The sequence below is a fragment of the Peromyscus leucopus genome, chromosome 19 (assembly GCF_004664715.2).
Source record: "Peromyscus leucopus breed LL Stock chromosome 19, UCI_PerLeu_2.1, whole genome shotgun sequence".
Lineage (NCBI taxonomy): Eukaryota > Metazoa > Chordata > Mammalia > Rodentia > Cricetidae > Peromyscus > Peromyscus leucopus.
Window position 1 is genome coordinate 59,075,323 of NC_051079.1, and position 17,747 is coordinate 59,093,069.

The 17,747-nt window shown below is 35.4% G+C and overlaps 1 protein-coding gene across 2 annotated transcripts in view; it reads right to left on the reverse strand.

Moving 5' to 3' along the window:
- Dcc (DCC netrin 1 receptor) overlaps positions 1-17,747 on the reverse strand; it is a 1,151,759-nt gene that overhangs the window by 277,305 nt on the left and 856,707 nt on the right. For both annotated transcript variants that reach the window (XM_028864828.1, XM_028864827.1), the window contains exon 12: positions 13,370-13,419. In XM_028864828.1, coding sequence (XP_028720661.1) covers positions 13,370-13,419 — 50 coding nt within the window. The remainder of the gene's footprint in view (positions 1-13,369; positions 13,420-17,747) is intronic.

The window sequence follows — 17,747 nt, forward strand, 5'->3', positions numbered from 1 at the left end:
GCTCCAAGGGACCATGAGAAGGCATGGCAATGGGCTTACTGTGAGACAGTATGTCACAAAGTTCCATAGGGAGATGGTGAATGTATGATAAAGCTAGGCATAAATATAGTAAAGGACTTGGAGCCTGTCAGAATCATTCTTGAACCCTTTAAGATTCTCGTAGATTAAGATAATATGTCCACTCACTCACACCGTCAATGTAATTGTAGGTTATGTGAATAATAACCAAGTATTTAAAAGAGGAAGGAGCCCTTAGGGCCTGTCTAAGAGTCACATGAGATCTCTAAACAGTGCAGGGGAAGACGACATATCAAGAAACGAGCTGACAAGCACACAAGAAATATTTGTGGAAGCTAAGAATGTTTAACATGTAGAAAAGCATTGATAGAAGGAAGCGGGGCTTGACATCTTCAAGTCACCAGAGATATGCCTTCCAGTTCACACGATCTAATGTTATTTATAGCCCCTGGAGAAATCATTATGATAAAATTGCAGATGTTATAAGGGAACACATCTTTGAGCATAAATTCTGAAAGTTAGACATATATGACAAAAAACAGCTGCTGCTAGTGAAAAAAAATATTCTGTCTTCAGAGTAGTTCAAATAGGAGTCTGAAGAGAGTAATGTAAAGAAATGAAAACATTGGATGTCTGACCAGAGGATCAGAATTTTTGAAGTACTTTGGCAAATGTTTTATGTACCACTAAGGGGGAAGTAAAGGTTTGGTTCCAAGGTAAAATCTCAGTTATCCTGTTTGTTTTAATTGCATGTGAGATAATGGAGATTCTAAACTGAGAAAAGAATAATGAGATAACTTCTTCATGTTAGTTAGATGATCCAGCTAACATTTTGAGGTTTAAAGAGCTTTCATGCATTGATCATACATTTGAAAATTTAAGTCATTAATATGCACTTAATCATTATTGTGGGGAGGTGACTTGATAATCAGTTCATCAAATATAAAACACTGAACAGAAATGCATCTGTAGCCACTGATAAAATCACATTACTCACACCTGCTGAATCAAAAAAAAAAAAAAAAACAAACCATAATTCTCTGTAAATACAGGTCAAGGCTTGCTGATTGAGGATGTGTGATAAAAAGAGGATGCGGTTTCTTATTTCTCTTCTTGCTTTATTGTCTATTTCACACACTCATATAGATATATATTTATATATATAATTTTATGTAGATACATAAAATTGCAATCATCATAAACTTCCTTAATCATGTGATTATTATGACAAATACTTTTTATGCACTATATAGTCACTTAAGACTTCTCATTCAAAACGCAAGTGGCATATTGAGAACGGCATTCTAATAATGGTATAGCAGCAAAAATGTTTATATAGTTTGAAGCAAATGTGATATGACAGCATGATAGATGCTTTTCCTTTTGGCTGGAGAGCATTGGTTACCATCAATGTCAGCTTCTCATAAGACCAACATTCTACAGAATAAGGATGTTTTCTTCATGGTAACATCTGACTTCTGTGCACATCACACAGCAAAGCCGTATCCTATATTAAAGTTCTTGACATCCATGCCCTTAACATAAAGGGAAACTACTCTAAATTTAAAAATTGGGTTCTAGAAAAATTGATGTAGAAATATGTATATTGAATATTATAAAAAAGTCTAACATTTTTTATAACACAATAATTTGGGTCTAAGACTGCATGATGTCTAAGACAAAAATATTTCTAGAACTCGTTGAATCGTGAATGTAAAGACATTTATATCTAGAAACCAGAAAAAATGGTTGACAATTACACCTTTTGTCTGGTCCTCTATATACAATCTTGATACACAAAAAATTGTTTTTTTTTTAAGTGAAGATTTCCAAAGGAAACATTCCCTCTCTTTATATATCATCAAATATATAAAAGCAATAAAAAGTACAGATTAGTCTATTTTGATTATATTACTACATTATAGCTAGTTCATTTTAATTATCTAAATTTCAGGCTATTTCATTATAAAGTGTGCTATGGGATTCAGTCATCTAATTGTTAATAATATGTACATAATAATGAATTGTTGAACAAGAGAACAAATGAAATGAATGAATGAATGCATATTCAAATGATAGGCAAAAGAGTACACATCATGCAAAATTATATAGCTTGGGTCACATAAGAATAAACTTTATTCAGTACATAATGATAAGACATTCAAATCATTTTATTTTTACAACTAAAATAATCTGTTGCTAATGAAATTATTCATACTCATTATGAAGATATTATTAAAGGCAGACACTAGGCAATTCTACTTCACAGACAAACAAAATTATATGTTAGTGTTAAACATAAAGGTACAAGTTAGGAACAGTAGGCTGGGAAAACACCTATAAATTTATTTGCTGAAGTTAATGTGAAATGAATTTTATTATGTAAGAAGATGTGTTTATTTCACAGACGTGCTTACTATTTACCAACACTCAAAATTGAGTAGCTATTTTTTTTTTTCATTAAGACAAGCCAGCTTTGGGTGATAGAGATATATGTAGGTATCTTAGTGTTCATAATCATATTCAGGTAAAGGTTATTGAGGAAAGATATCTCAGAAGATGAAACAGGAGAAAAGTGGGAAGATTCTTTGTTTTTGTTTCTCAATACTAAGGATTTAGTTCAGGGATTTACACTTGGGAGACCAGAGTCTACAAAGGGTTGACATTCATCCCAAACATTCCTACTTTTATCACCACATCTAGGATGAATGTACTCATGATATGGAACTCAGCAGTCCTGGTCATTCCTTTCTCTTGATTTTCCTTTATAATTTTATGTTTGTAAATACAATGTAACCAGTACAGTTTTATTTTCTCTAAAAAAGAAGAAGGGAAAAAGAAAAAACTACAAGCAGGGGCTGGAGAGATGGCTCAGTGCTAAAAAGCACTGACTGCTCTTTCAGGGGACCTGGTTCAATTCCCAGCACCCACATGGCAATTCACACCTGTCTGTAATTCCAGTTCCAGGGGATCCAACGCCCTGACACAGACACATCTGCAGGCAAAACACTAATGCTCATAAAATGTTTTAAAAGCTACAAAAACCAAACAAAACAAAAAAAACAATATAGTTATCTTGTGGTGTCTCAGAGTCTACCAAGAGAATTGAGAGCTAACAAATTGATAATCCTCATACTCCCCCTTAGGAGTAGTGTATGAAAAGTTATTAAAAACTTGATCTTCTAGGAGAAAAAGCCCCAATTTGTTGCATTTGCTTAGTTGTGTGGTATAAAATGTACCACAAGGCCAATTTCAAGCTAATAGAATGATGTCGCTGAAAAAAATTGAAGACATGTGTGCTACATTACTGCCATGCAAATGTAATATAAATATCACTAAGAGAAGTGAAATTATCAAAATGTAATGATATTATGATGAAATGGTAGGTTTAACATATAAATTTGTTCAATGTCATTTCAATATTAATTTATGCAATTATTTTAAAAATATCTTTGCTTAAAGATGGGCTGTGTTTCAGATGTTTCTAATAATTTAAGCCAGTTCTTAGGAACTAATACAGGATGATTACAATATAGTGTTGCCCTTATCCCAAGGAGACCAATGATTGCATTTTTGTCTTTGCATATTATACCTAGATGGGTTTTTTAACACATTAAAGATACACGAAAGCCATTGAGTTAATGAGATATAGAGGGATAGGCAGAACATCTACATCTTTATTATATGTGCTGCTTTTGAGAACACAAATTTCTTGCATGGGGAAGCTACAGAGTCATTAGTGTGTTTGTGGGTGCAGGGAAAAAGCATTTTTTTAAAAAGGTACTCTTTTAAAGGATGGGTAGGTTGCTTGAAGTCTGACAACTTCAGTTCTGGTCATACCAGTTCTGACTTTTTCAACCTGCGTCTCTGTGCCTTACTTACACCTCTGCTAATTCAGCTGCTGTCAACTGAAATACCAAGACAGTCCAGGTGATGAACAGTTTAAGTATTTAATGGTTCAACCTGCATTTGAGAATCAGGTTCACTAATCCATTTGTCAAGAAACAAAACAACCTTTTGTTACATTGAAGTTAAGTGTAATGAAAAAGCACCCTGGCTTTTCTAAGAAATCGGCAGGGAACACAGAACTGCCTCCTTTATTATCAGAAATGACATCATTGATTTTGAAGAGGTCGCTCAGTCCCAGGCATTACCATTCATCCCTTTCACACTAATGGCTACTGCCATGGAAGTGTGGCCATCAAGTAATCTAGTAAGTTCCATATTAAACTGGTGGAGCTAAATAATGGTGACTGTTGTATGCATATTTGTTAAACAACAATAAAATGAATATGCAAATCAATAGGCAAATGAAATAATTAACCCAAGAGCATATCAGAAATGATCTTTTAATAATTCATTTCCTGTTCTCTGGTAAAACTTTCAGATTAAGATAAAATTTGGCCAGACAGCTGTGGCACGCACCTTTAATTCCAGCACTTGGGAGGCACAGCCAGGTGGATCTCTGTGAGTTTGAGGCCAGCCTGGTCTACAGAGTGAGATCTAGGACAGGCACCAAAACAACACAGAGAAACTCTGTCTCAAAAATAAATAGATAAAAATTGGAAATTTTAAAAAAAAATAGAACCTTTGATCCTTTAGGTGGCATATTATTTGATCAATATATGCCTCAGAAGTTAGGACAAGAACTCAAACAGCAGGAACCAGAAGGCAGGAGCTGATGCAAATACCATGGGTGAGGCTTGCTTACTGGTTGGCTCCTTATGGCTTACTCAGTCAGCTTTCTTATAGTACCCAGGGATACCCAACCTCAGGGTGGCACCACCTACATTGAGCTGGGCCCTCCCTCATCAATCATCAATCAAGAAAATGCATCACAGGCCAACCTGGTGGGGGAGATTTTCTCAATAGAGGTTCTCCTTTCCAAAACTACTCTAGTTTGTATCAAGTTGACATAAAACTAGATAGCTAACAAAGTTAAGTGAATGTGCATCTCAATGAAACTTAATATGGTATTCTTTAAAATACAGAAAAAGAAAACCCAATTCATATTTTTAAAAATTCGTGAGGCATTTGTTTACATAGTAATCTCCATTGTGTGTGACCCTTCAACTTATCAATATAAAAATAAAATAGAAAATATCTCTATGATGGCTACTGCCTCAGCAAAAATGCCAAATGGTCTGTCAGTTGATTTGTCTGAAAGCTGAGAAATGCTTAGATAGATGGAACTTGAGTTTCAATATGAAAAAGGGGCGGGTGGTAAAAAAAATGACAATGGGATTTGTTACTATTTTATCCAGGAATAATATTTAAGTATTTGTAGCAGATAGGATTAACTCTTCCTCATTGCATTCAGATTAGATACGTCATATAATAATTGGTCCTCTGAAATGATGAATTATTAGATGTTATATAAATGACCTACCTCCACAAAATTTTCAGTGTATCTGAAATTTCCAATTGAAATCAGAAGATAATTTTAGGAAAAGTGTTTGGGAAAGACAATGATAATAGTCAATTCTGTCTATTTCATATGATAAGTTTTCCAATAAAAAGAGTGACAGTTTAGACAACTTGGGGAAAAACTAATGAATACCATCAGGTTCTCGGTTGAAAGGCGGCACAGAAACAAAGTAAACCTATTGTTATCTCTACATCAGATGATATTGAGAATAAAGGCAGATTATTTGAAGCATAGATTCTTCATGCTTTGGTTTGTTTGGGTTTTGAGACAAGGTACTACTCCATAGCTCTGAATGACCGGCAACTCATTATGAATGCTAGATTGAAACTCCTGAAATTATAATCCAGTCTGGCCTCAAAGGCATGAGAGTCATCTTTACACTGCCTCCAAGTGCCATACTATGCTTTTTAAGGAGATTAAAGTCAGAGGACTTGGGGAGAAGAGATATAAAACTTAAGTTTGGTTTCAAAGGAAGCTAAACTTAGGGTACTCTCATACTTAGACATGCTATTAACTGACAATGTTTCTTCTAAAGTCATCCAATCTGTGCAACCTTGGCTTAGTTTTGTCTATTATTTAAATTAATACTAGTTAATTGTAAAATATGTGCCTCACATCATGATTTGAATTTACTCTGTGTTTAGCATCTATTTCTGCATGGTTCCAGAACGATGCTGCTAGATAATTAGAGGCTTTATTTGATTGCCAGCCAACCTTGGGGGCTGAGATAAGGGCTCATTTTTGTAATTCCAATTTTTGCCTGAAACCTTTCAATAATAAATGCACTCTATAACTTTAGATTGAGAAAAAATAATTACATTTGGAAATGCCCCAAATTTTCAAGTTAGTTAACTAAAGTTTACTGAGGTATCAGCTTTGGTCTGTTGACAAATTGCAGTTCTTCCAAGTTGTTGGTTTTTAGAGAGAAATACATAATTTTGAGATAGAGAATCTTCCAGATAGGTTCAGTGTGGGGACAGTAGTAAGGTAGGTGTATTCATTACTTTTCTGTTGTTGATAACAAAATATCAGACATTAAATAGATGAATTATACATTTTTTATTACAGTTTCAGAAGTTTCAGTATGTCAGTACTTGAGCAGAATATCATGGAGAATAGAACTTGGGGGTGGAGGAGAGCTGAAATAGAGACCAGTGCAGGGTCCATCAAGAGATAACACACTCACAAGGTTCTACCCCAGTTACCTATTTTATCCAGCTCAGTTCTACCTCCTCCTTCTAGAACTGTCAAAACTGGTGCCACCCTCTGAGGAAGGGGTACTCAAATCATGAGCCAGTGAGGGAGGGGTGTTACTTATCCCAGTCCAAGCATTGGGAATCTTCACTCTCCTTTCTTAGCACATGTGGATCGGACTCACCTTCTATTACCTACACCTTTGGGTTCCAAATACCTACAGGATAGGTAAACTGGTCTCCTAGGGGCTGATCTAATGCTCAACTTCTGCCAGGGACCTAATTCCACAGAGATTATAGACCACTTTAAGTCAAGATTTATTTATTTTTCTTTGTGTCTCTCCCCATAGCATGAAACTCAATACCCAGATGTAGCATTGTAAAGTAGTCAACAGCCATAGATCGCTTCAAATCACAGAGTCATTTCCCTGTGTGGTTCTGTGTATATAACAGCTTTTATAAACTTCAGGGTATTTTGGAAAGTAGGAGTAATTAAATAATTCATTGACCTTACCATTTTCCCATTATCTATCATCTTCCAGTACCCAATTTTACTTTCCTAGACCATTTAAAGGCCATGATTATGATGGTTAGTTTCAGTTGTTGGCTTGATGATTACAATGCAGAACCACCTAGGATGGCAATCAGAGTGAGGACTCCCCTAGATTACATCGGACTATGGCCCTGTCTGTGAAATATTTTCTTAATTGGGTTAGTTGATGTAGGAAAACCCACTCTGAATGTCTGTCTTAAGCACTATTTCATCGGCTGGGCTTTGCACTAAATGAAACGTAGAGAGCAAGCAGGCATTCAATTGTATGCTAAACCTCTGTTCGCTGCTCTTGTCTATGGATATAATGTGACTACTTTTATCATATGCCCATTGCTGTTCTCCCCCTCTATAACAGAACGTAACATGAAATCATGAGCCCAATAAGCCCTTGCTCCCTTATGTTGCTGTGTGGGAATATTTTACTAGAGCAATAGGTAAAGAAACTAAGATGGCAAGCCTCCTTGTTTTCCAGACATTTCAACACTCTTGACCTCTTTCCCCCTCAAAGTATCCAACAGAATAAACACCAATTCTTTGCCCACACCATACCAGCAATTAAGTAGCCAGTCATGGAAAGAAGAATAAATATAATTGTAGTGTTAACTTTCACTTTAAATATTGCTATAATCTTGAGTACTCAGTGAGTATTGCCCAACAGTTACAGCCACATAGAAAAGATAAATAAAGGATTGATCATTAACTTTAGATAACCACTTACACTCTTTTCCTACCTTCAAATACTCACTACTTTCTTGTGCAAGCCATTATAATGTGATGGCGACCTTTGCTTGGACCGGTCATCTTCCTAGATTCAAAGGAACTAGTGTCTACACTCCTCTTTGCTCTTGCTTCACGTAGCAAGACTGAACTGTGTCTCTCTTGATTTACTAGGTTTGTGCCATCTTGTCTACCAATAGGACTGCATACTTACATTCTTTCAGTTTATTTTCTGCATAGTTAATTTCCCACTACTGTATTATTTCTAGAAATTGTAGTGTGTCACAAGTTTGTAATCAAAACAAGCAAAATGATCAAAGCAATGAAAGTTCTTTCAATTGTTTTATTCCCTTTTCGTTATCCAAAAATTTCTCTCCACATATAAGAAAAACAACCCCAAACCAACATTCACTGTTCAGTCTTTAAACACTATGTCCATTTTTAGCTCCTTTCCATGGAAGTAATTTTATTGTTGTTATTTATCTCTGTCCATCATCAGCCCAGGGCAGGGTTAATAGTTCCCAACTTCTGTGAAATTTATCTATTAGCTACTGTAAGCCATCTCACCTTTTTTACTCATAGTTTCTCATTCTAGATGACCAATCTCCATGTGTAACTTGTGTCAAATTTTGTCTTCAGCACGTTTTCACTTGGAGCTAGTTTTATTTGCAACACTTTACTCTGAGTATGCACAAAGCCATTCCCCACACTACTGATGTGTTAGCCACTTTGTCACCTCTTTCTACATCCTCAAAGCCACAGCCTAACACATTAGTGTCCCTAAATTTTTCACAGAACTTCTCGCTCTCTTGTGTTAATTGTTCAACTGTTTACAATTCTGTTTCCCTGTACCAGATATAAATAAACTCTAGGAAATAATGATGTTTGATTGCCTTTCTGAAAAGCTTTTCCAACAAAATAAAAGCTAAGAGTTGATATTCCAGTGATTTATTTCCTAAGCAGCACTTAACAGATTCTACGGCATAAAGGAAGTGATAGTCGCATTCAGAGCACATGGCCAGCCGCAGAACACCTGCTGCACTTCAGCGACTTCCACTCTTAGTTGCTCATTGAACCTGAGTCAGTAAAGTTGATTCCAATTAGTCTTATTAGTGTGTTAAATCTCACAGATAAAATACTTGCATTTTTACAGTTTAAACATATTTAATACTACGCCAGTAGATATTTTTATATAGGTGAACATTTTACAATTTCTAAAATCGAATCACAGAGTGATTTCACCTACTGGCAGGATTGAACCTATTCATGTTCTCTGACTAATCAACCATTCCAACTATAAGGGCAACTTCCATGAGCTAAATTAAAATCAGAGACCTTATCAATAGATCTAGGTTCATTTAATTTAAGCCTATTATTAATCCTCCCTCTTTTAAAAAATGTATGACTTGAAGGAAATCTCATTAAATCTCATGGAAAGGCTAAAGTCAGCTCTGACTGCAGAGCCAACCAAAAATGAGAACCTTAGAAATGTATGTGATGAAGTTTAAACTACAGGTGATAAGAGAATAAAACCAAAAACTCCAACGGGAGTGATTCTCTTATATATTTTAATCTCTTTGTCAAAATCCCTGTGTACATATACTAATACATATATTAATGTATACATACTAAATAGCAAAGCACATATACAAGTCTGCAAAGGGCAAAAATGTATCAATCTTACAGCGACATATATGTGTGTGTGTGTGTGTGTGTGTGTGTGTGTGTGTGTGTGTGTGTGTGTGTGGTGGGTAGCCATTCCAGCTTCGATCTGGAAGTTCCAACCCCCATTGAGGCTTGGTAACTGTCATGCCTACAAGGTGGGGCCAAGAGAGGACCCTGAAGACCCGAGACCCGGATGCACTGCCTCTCTTGGTTCCTGGACCCTGGACCCAGAGAACACCACCGGATTGTGCTATGTCTTTCCCAGACCCTGCAACCAACCTATCCCTTCATTTGTAAGTCATGCCACTAAATAAACCTCCCTTTTAACTATGTGGAGTGGCCTTAATAATTTCACCAATATCTGGCACTCACATTGGGCAAATTCCAAAGGCCTGGGTGTCTCCCACCCTCAGGTTCCTCCCAGACTGGCAGGCACTTTAAACTGAAGGTTACCACTTGCAGAGTTCCTTAAAACCAGGAAAAACCTACAGGGTTCCATTCCTAAAAAGGAGCTAATCCGGTCTCAGTTCTGTGGCAAGTTTAGCCCCCAGACCAGCGAACCCGCTGTGAGTGGGGTGTTCACCCTCCTCCCTGAATGCCGGCTCCCCACCCTAGCCCGAGGCTTCCACAGTTTCACCAATATATATGTATGAATGTATATATTTAAGTGTATGAAACGTGAATAATAAGAAGATGCCACAAAAAATTTTCCAAGTCCTGCTTGCACTAATCAAAAGTTCACACTGACATTGAGATTTAACCATGCCTGAAAGTCATTAAAACTTATAGTAGATATCATAAGGAAATCTGTAGGAACTGTAAAAAAAAAAAAAAAAAAAAAAAAACAAAAACCTCTTGGATTCTACTTTCCTCAGCAGCAATTGGCTACCTCTGGTTCTTCATCTAGATTGGGCCCATTTGTAATTTCTCCTGTATACATTGTAACATCAACAATTGTCATACTGGTCTTGTTTTGACAATTATATTGTTGAAATTTCATTAGTATATTTCCTCTGTCATGCCTAGGAGACACTATCTAGTTATGTATCCTGACCTTCGGGTTCTTAAAATCTTTGTGCTCCTTAGTGGATAGTTTTCCCTAGCCTTAGGTATAAGGATTGATTTGCCCTGGATACATAGACATATATTCACATGCAAGAATGATTTATTTATGTGATACATTTATTAATTTGATTACTAAATTAAAGAAGAGATTATTAATTTGTAAGGGTGCATGGGAAGAATGTGAGAGTAGGAGAGGAAGTCAAAAGGGTATAAATTCTACAGATACACTGCTCATCAATGTACGCCTTCAAAAATATTTTGTTCATTGTTGAAAAAACTGTGGGGTAAGGGGAACACTCATCCATTGCTAGTAGAAGTACAAATTTTTACAGCCATTATAGAAATCAGTATGGTGGTTCCTCAGGAAGGTGGTAATAGATTTGACTCAAGAACCGCCTATACACGTCTCTAGCCATATATCCAAATATTCTACATCTACTACAGAGTCACTTGCTCAGTCATGTTCCTTGCTGCTCTAGTTATAACAGCTAGAAATTGGAAACAGCCTAGATATTCGTCAATAGATGAATGGATAAAGAAAATGTGATACACTTGCACAATGGAATATTATTCAGATGTTAAAAAATATCATAAAATTCTCAGGTAAATGGGTAAAACTAGGAGAACAAACAAACACAGACCCAAAATGACAAATATGATAGGAATTCTCTTCTATGTGGATGTGAGCTTTTAAGCCTTTTTTAGGCATGATACAACCTGAATAACCACAGCGGTTAGGTATGGAGTAAAAAACTAAGAAGGAGTGAAGGATCACCCAAGAAAGAGGAAATAGAATATATAATTAAGGAGAAACTGGAGCCTGCAATAGGAGGATCAAATGGAGAAGGTGAGAGGAAAGGGGGTTAGCAGAGGGAATGTGAGAAAGGACAGGTAACACTGAGGGCCATTTGAGGCGTCATGTGAGAAAACTCGTACTGTAGAAGCTTCCAAATATATATGTGTGTGTGTGAAAGAAATGTAAATGAAATCAAAGAACAAGGAAGACAAAGCCCAAGTGAAAATTTCAAGTGCCAGGAATGGGTTATATATAATTGGCAAAAGGGGTCTATGGAACTCCCAGACAACTAAGACTATTGCCAAAACTATTGGTTTATCTCCAGAAACTAAGGGTAAGGCCCCATTGCTGGAAAAAAAAAAAAACTATATATCTCATTGAACATGGAGAAGTTGAGCTGGTACTACTTGAACCCACTCTGTGCCCCCCCTGCCTCACTGACTAATGTTCATGATACTGGAAGATATGCTACATGGCTTCTGGGATGAAAAAGATAAACACCAAGTCTGTTCTATACTGGTGATCTGCCTGAATGATACACGACGGCAGTAGTGGCACAAATGTTGTAGGAGTAACCAACCACCATCTGATTGGACTTAAGACCCACTTCATGAGATGACATCCATCCTTGACACTACTCGTGTGTCCAAAAATCTGAGAGTGGATACTTAGTGTACCTAGGATAAAAATCAAATACTACTGTTCTGATAAAAGAACATAGCAATAAAATGACTCCTAAGGACATTTTGCTATACCCATAAACCAGTCTTTCTCACTCAGCCATCATCAGAGGAGCCTTCTCCTGCAGGAGATGATAACTAGTAGAAGTACTTACAGTTGAACAATGTACAGAAACTGCGAGACCTTAGAACACTCAGTCCTAAATGGGATGTCTTCATCAAACCACTCCCCTCAGAGTTCAAGGAGCTATTCACAACAGGAGATAGAAAGAGTATACGATCCAGAGGGGATGGACAACACTAAGGACACAGTGTATTCCAGGAACAATAGGATTGACAGAAGAATTAACTCACAGAGACTGTGACATTATGCACAGGGCCTGCACAGATCGAAAAAAAGAATGGGTCCCAACTCTGTGACTGGAAAGTGAACATGAACCTCATTCCCAGATAAGAAGTTATCTTCAACTGACAGCTGCTTACAAATACGTAAACCACACTTGTGGGTAGAGCTCATGCCGGATAGTACATGACCAAAGCAAAACAAACTCAGTTGTGTTTTTGTAGATTTTCTTTGTCATATCCTGCTTTGTTGGACACCTTTTTTTCACTGTTCTTTTGTTTACATATTTTGGTTCCCAATTTTTTGTTTGTACAGGTTTTATTTTTGTGTGTGTGTATGTTTCTCTCTGTGTGTATTTGTACTCTTTCACTATTTTATTTGTTTATTTATTTACTTCTGGCTTGTTTGCTTTTTTTTTTATTTGCCTGTTTATTTTCTAAAGACAGAGAAAAAGAAAGCATGGAGTAAGATGGTTGGTGTGGTGAGGTCAGAAGGATAGGGAAGGAGAAGTAGGAGCAGATCATAATATAGTCTATGAATTTGCAATTAAAATTTAAAATTAAAAAAAGATTACTAAACTGAATATTTTCTTAACTTTGTCTGAATTAGAATGGTACAGTCAAATACTAGATTTATTCCTCTATTAGTAAATGCAGATAAGAGAAATAGGCTTACTTCATGTTAGAATAACCCTTAAGTACTCTAATACCTACTAAATCAAATGTGCTTGTAGAAAAAAAATAGTCCTTACTTGGTGTGTATTAATCTGGTCAAAGAACATGTGTAACCAAATGCCACCGACTGTGTTGATTCATAACATTCCTTTATACAGACCAAGATTCTACTGGGCAGTATGGTGAGCAGAATATGTGCATAACAGCTAATAAAGTAACATACATTGGCCGACTTACCCTTGAATTAACCACTTCCAGTGAGATGTTCTGTGGCGGAGCGCCCGGTACTGAAAGGAATGAAACAAGGTGTGAAGGTTAGTTACTGCTGCCAAAGTCTTGAGAAAAGAAATTCCAGCCCACTGACAAAAAGAGAAAGTATCTTATTTCTCAGATTTAATAATGAAAATTTAGTAAGATAATGCCAGTGGGTGGCCCTTCTCAATTTTCCTGGAGAGAGGAGAAATAAACATTTGTTTATTTGTGTCTCACGGGGTGGGTCAGTTAGTTATCCATCTATGCAGCCTTCAAAATTATTTTGCAAAAGAGCACCAGCTGTGGCAGCAAATACTGCCATCTAATTACAGCTCTGTGATAACCTTGCCGGCAGAACCTATGAAAACACAGGAGAGATTTTCTAGAGTGGCTTTTAAGGATTATCATACTGTGCTTTTCAGGATCTGCATGGTTTTATGGTGGAATATATCATTGTAATAGAGACCTGGGTTGCTTAATTCCTATAATGCAATCGTTATTGTCTCCTAGAGGGTGAACAAAAGGAAATGAGACCTCACTTTTTTTTTTTTTTTAGCTATTTATAATAAAACTTGTATGTCATAGAAGCAAGCAGGTTCCCCGATAGTGTTTGGCCCATAGATTCTATTAACAAAAGACAGTTAATTTTTCTTTGGGCATTTTCAAGCTATTTTATTATTTTTCCTGTATTTAAAATTTCTTAGACATTTATGGTAAAAAGAATATATACAGCGCCCTGTTGATAGTTGTAATGAAGATGTACTGTATCCAGAGTGTAAGTCTCTTGCCGTGCAAGCAATTTGAAGACAACCATTGAATAAATAGCTGTTATGTGTCCAGAAAGGTTCTAGATGTCAGGGTTGAATTGCAAATAAATAAAGCTCTTTATACACCATAGGCTCGGAAACAGAATTCAATAACCTCTTAGCTTCGTTCATTTATTAAATGTTATTTTTTCTTGTGACACATTGGTGAGTGAGATACACTACTTGTACATTTTCACAACTCCCTGGGCCATTCTGTGGCCACGCTTCTGTTTCTTTCCAAGTAAACTGGATGGTATCCTTAGTTTTTTACTTAATACAGCAACTGACTCTGAATTTAGTTATGCCTTATACTGATTTTTGCCTGTAAATTATTCACCATCAGGGCATGCTGTATTCCTGGCTAATTTCTGTCTTCTTGAAACTGACAACCAATTAATATGTATTGAATCAGTGACTAAATGAGAAATGAAGACCTACTTAAGGATTGGTTCCTAGATCTTTATTAGCATGATGGAAATTGCAATAATTTGTTTTGCTTTGATTTAAACTTCTTATCTTAGTACTTGGTAGAGATTGTAGCCAATGTATTCTGTGATAAAATATGAAGCATGCGTTAATGAATTAAGTCACTAAGCAATCTTTAATAATATTCCTTTATTTAGTGAACACCTCAGATATTTTAGTTAATACTATGACTTTTAACTGAGCATAAAATCCCACTTTCATGTGGCCAAATATTTTCCAAATTTTAATGTTATATCATCAATACAGAGGATACTGTTAGATTTATGTGCAAATTCATGAAGCAGATGTTGAAACAGTAGATTAATTTATAGAAATGTTACGACAGTGTAATAAAAGTCATTTTAAATTCACAAGTTTAGATACAAATTTTGCATTTCCAGTGTTTAAACTGAAGTATAAGTTGAAATTTATTATATATTAATTTGTTTTACTTAATTTGTCTGGTTGTAACTAACCTACTTATGGCAGCAACTGCATTTTCAACTTTTACCTTTGGTGAAAATTAAAGTATAACATTACCTCATATAATTTCAAAAACTTCAGAAATATGTTTTATTTTAAAACCAAACTTGGAAAACTATCTCAGTTATGGTTTGAATCTGTAGCAACTGCCAATGATGCAATTTTGGAGGAAATACAGAGTGTGTTACATATCTTTATGTAGTTGGGAGCATGTTTGTAAGTGAAGTGATATCTTCAAATGCCACTTTTGTTATTTAAGAGTAGCTAATTTGCAGTTTCTAGTATGCCAAAAACAGACTAAGGAGATCAATAGTATAACTACCATAATTCTAGAGGTATCAAAATTATAATGAAACTCCCAAAGTCTTTAATTGTGTTGACATGTTTTGTTACTTTTCCAACAATAGAAAACTCTTACTTTCCATTGATAGCATACTGGCTATTTTGTTGCAGGCAAATGGAGAATTCTGTTCCAGTATTTCAGTTATCCATCAACAATAGATAGGATGGAATACTGAGTAGAAGTGAACACATTACATACCCCCCATGCCTCTTCTTGATCTTCCATAGTTTCATAGAGTGATAAGGACATGTTTATCTTCCAAATGTTAAGATACCACCACCAACACATTATTAAACTGATCAGAGATTGTCAAATACTCCTTTCAATATGGTAGAGCCTACTGCTGTTTACACATTATGATGAGGGTAGATTAGGTTCCCAAACTTCTTAAGTCCTCAATAACTGAGGCATTTGAATTTAATCTTTGAGAAATACATGCTGTCATGTTAAAAAAAATCATTGACTAAAGTAACTCATGATTGAATGTATCTCTTTTAAAAACATACTAATCTGAGATATTTTTCACCAAGTGAGAAATACTTCCATGCTAAATCCCACCTGTTTACTTCTTAGATCACATGACTTGACTCTGCTATCATTTTGTTGGTTAATTGGTTGATTGGTTGGTTGGTTGGCTGTTTTTTGTTTTGTCATTTAAGTCTGTCCCTGTGTATCTAGCAAGGCCCCAAACTCACTATCTTCAAATCTCCACCTCCAAAGTTCTGGAATTACAGGCACATATCACACACCCCTGTTTCTGATGTGTTCTTTTAACTTAGTTTTGTAATTTACAAAGAAGTAAGCGTTATAAAAATGACAGGAAAGTAGATGATGGCTGGCCTCAGAAAGTATGCATAAATACTAGTTATAACAATAATGAGCATAAATGTATGCTTAGTTTGACCATAAAATTTTAATTTTATTTCTGCTCTTGGAAGTAGAACTGGAGAGATGTATTAGTTCATTCAGAACAATTAATAAGGACATTTAATGCAAGTCTTTCAAAAAATCTTTTGGGAAAAAGTGCATAACTACATAGTACTAGTACTTAAAGTTAAATTATTTGAATATGTGAGAGATGTGGATCATTGCTAACCAATGGCATACTAGTGTGAAGAATTTGAATGAAAAAGTACACCTCTATCCAGAAAATATATTAAAATAGTCTAAATTATAAATTTCAGCTATTCTTGAAAATAGTATTTCCAAGCAATTTAGCAGACCTTGAAAATCATTTGGATAATGAGTTTACAAAATAAATTTCTCACATCTAATTTTGTCATATACATTTTTGTTTGTGTCAGTATAAATTATTATGGGATAGATTACTTCAATGATAACCTCAGTAAAATACAGGATGCATTTTATACATAGTTGCATATTAAATAAGTTGTCCCAAAAATGAGAAATCCTACAATTCACTTTTATATAAAAACCTTTGTAAAGTTTGGTGTGAAACTGTCTAATTAGTGAAACACATTGCCCAAGTTGGTAGAAACATAGATAGACATAACATTATCCTCCATGTCTAATGGAATAAAAATCAGAAACACATATTGGCATACAGAACAAATACTAAACAGATATGTGTCTCATTCATTATTTTAGTGTGTGCATAGACTAGTCCATTTAATTTTTACTTATAATACAAAATATCACAGGAGTTTAGTGCTGTGTGACTGAAGAACTAGAAACAGGAGAGCATTTCACATAACTCAATCCATCTATTTGTGTTTGGTACATGACCTCAACCTGAATAGCTTCGGCAGAAAAGAGAAAACATTAGATAAAGTAGATAGAAGGGAACTGGGTAATCTCGGGGTGGAAGCTAAGAGCACAGGTTTTACTGGAAATTAAAGGAAGTGAGTTGATTATAAACGTGGTTATAGATAAGGTCGGGGTGCCCACACAGAAGTCCCTCATTTCTCTTATCAGTGCATCTGATAAAGAAAATTTTGTGCTTCTCCAACAATGATATTTACTTGGGGTTATAGTTACAGAGTTCCTTTTTAAGTGACAGACATTTTTTCTAGGCACTGCAGCATTTCCAGGAGATAATTCTTGGACTAATGAATACCAGTCTATCTTTCTCACTTATGACATTTAAAATCAAAGTGGAGAATCAGGCCACAGTATTACAGTTCAGAGTTTGAATGAAATCTACATAAATTATGTAAAATATTCATTTTCATTTGTTTTTCTTTTATTTTTATAATTATAAGCTATGAAGTAATTTATTCAGCCAGTGCATATTATGTTCTGCCTT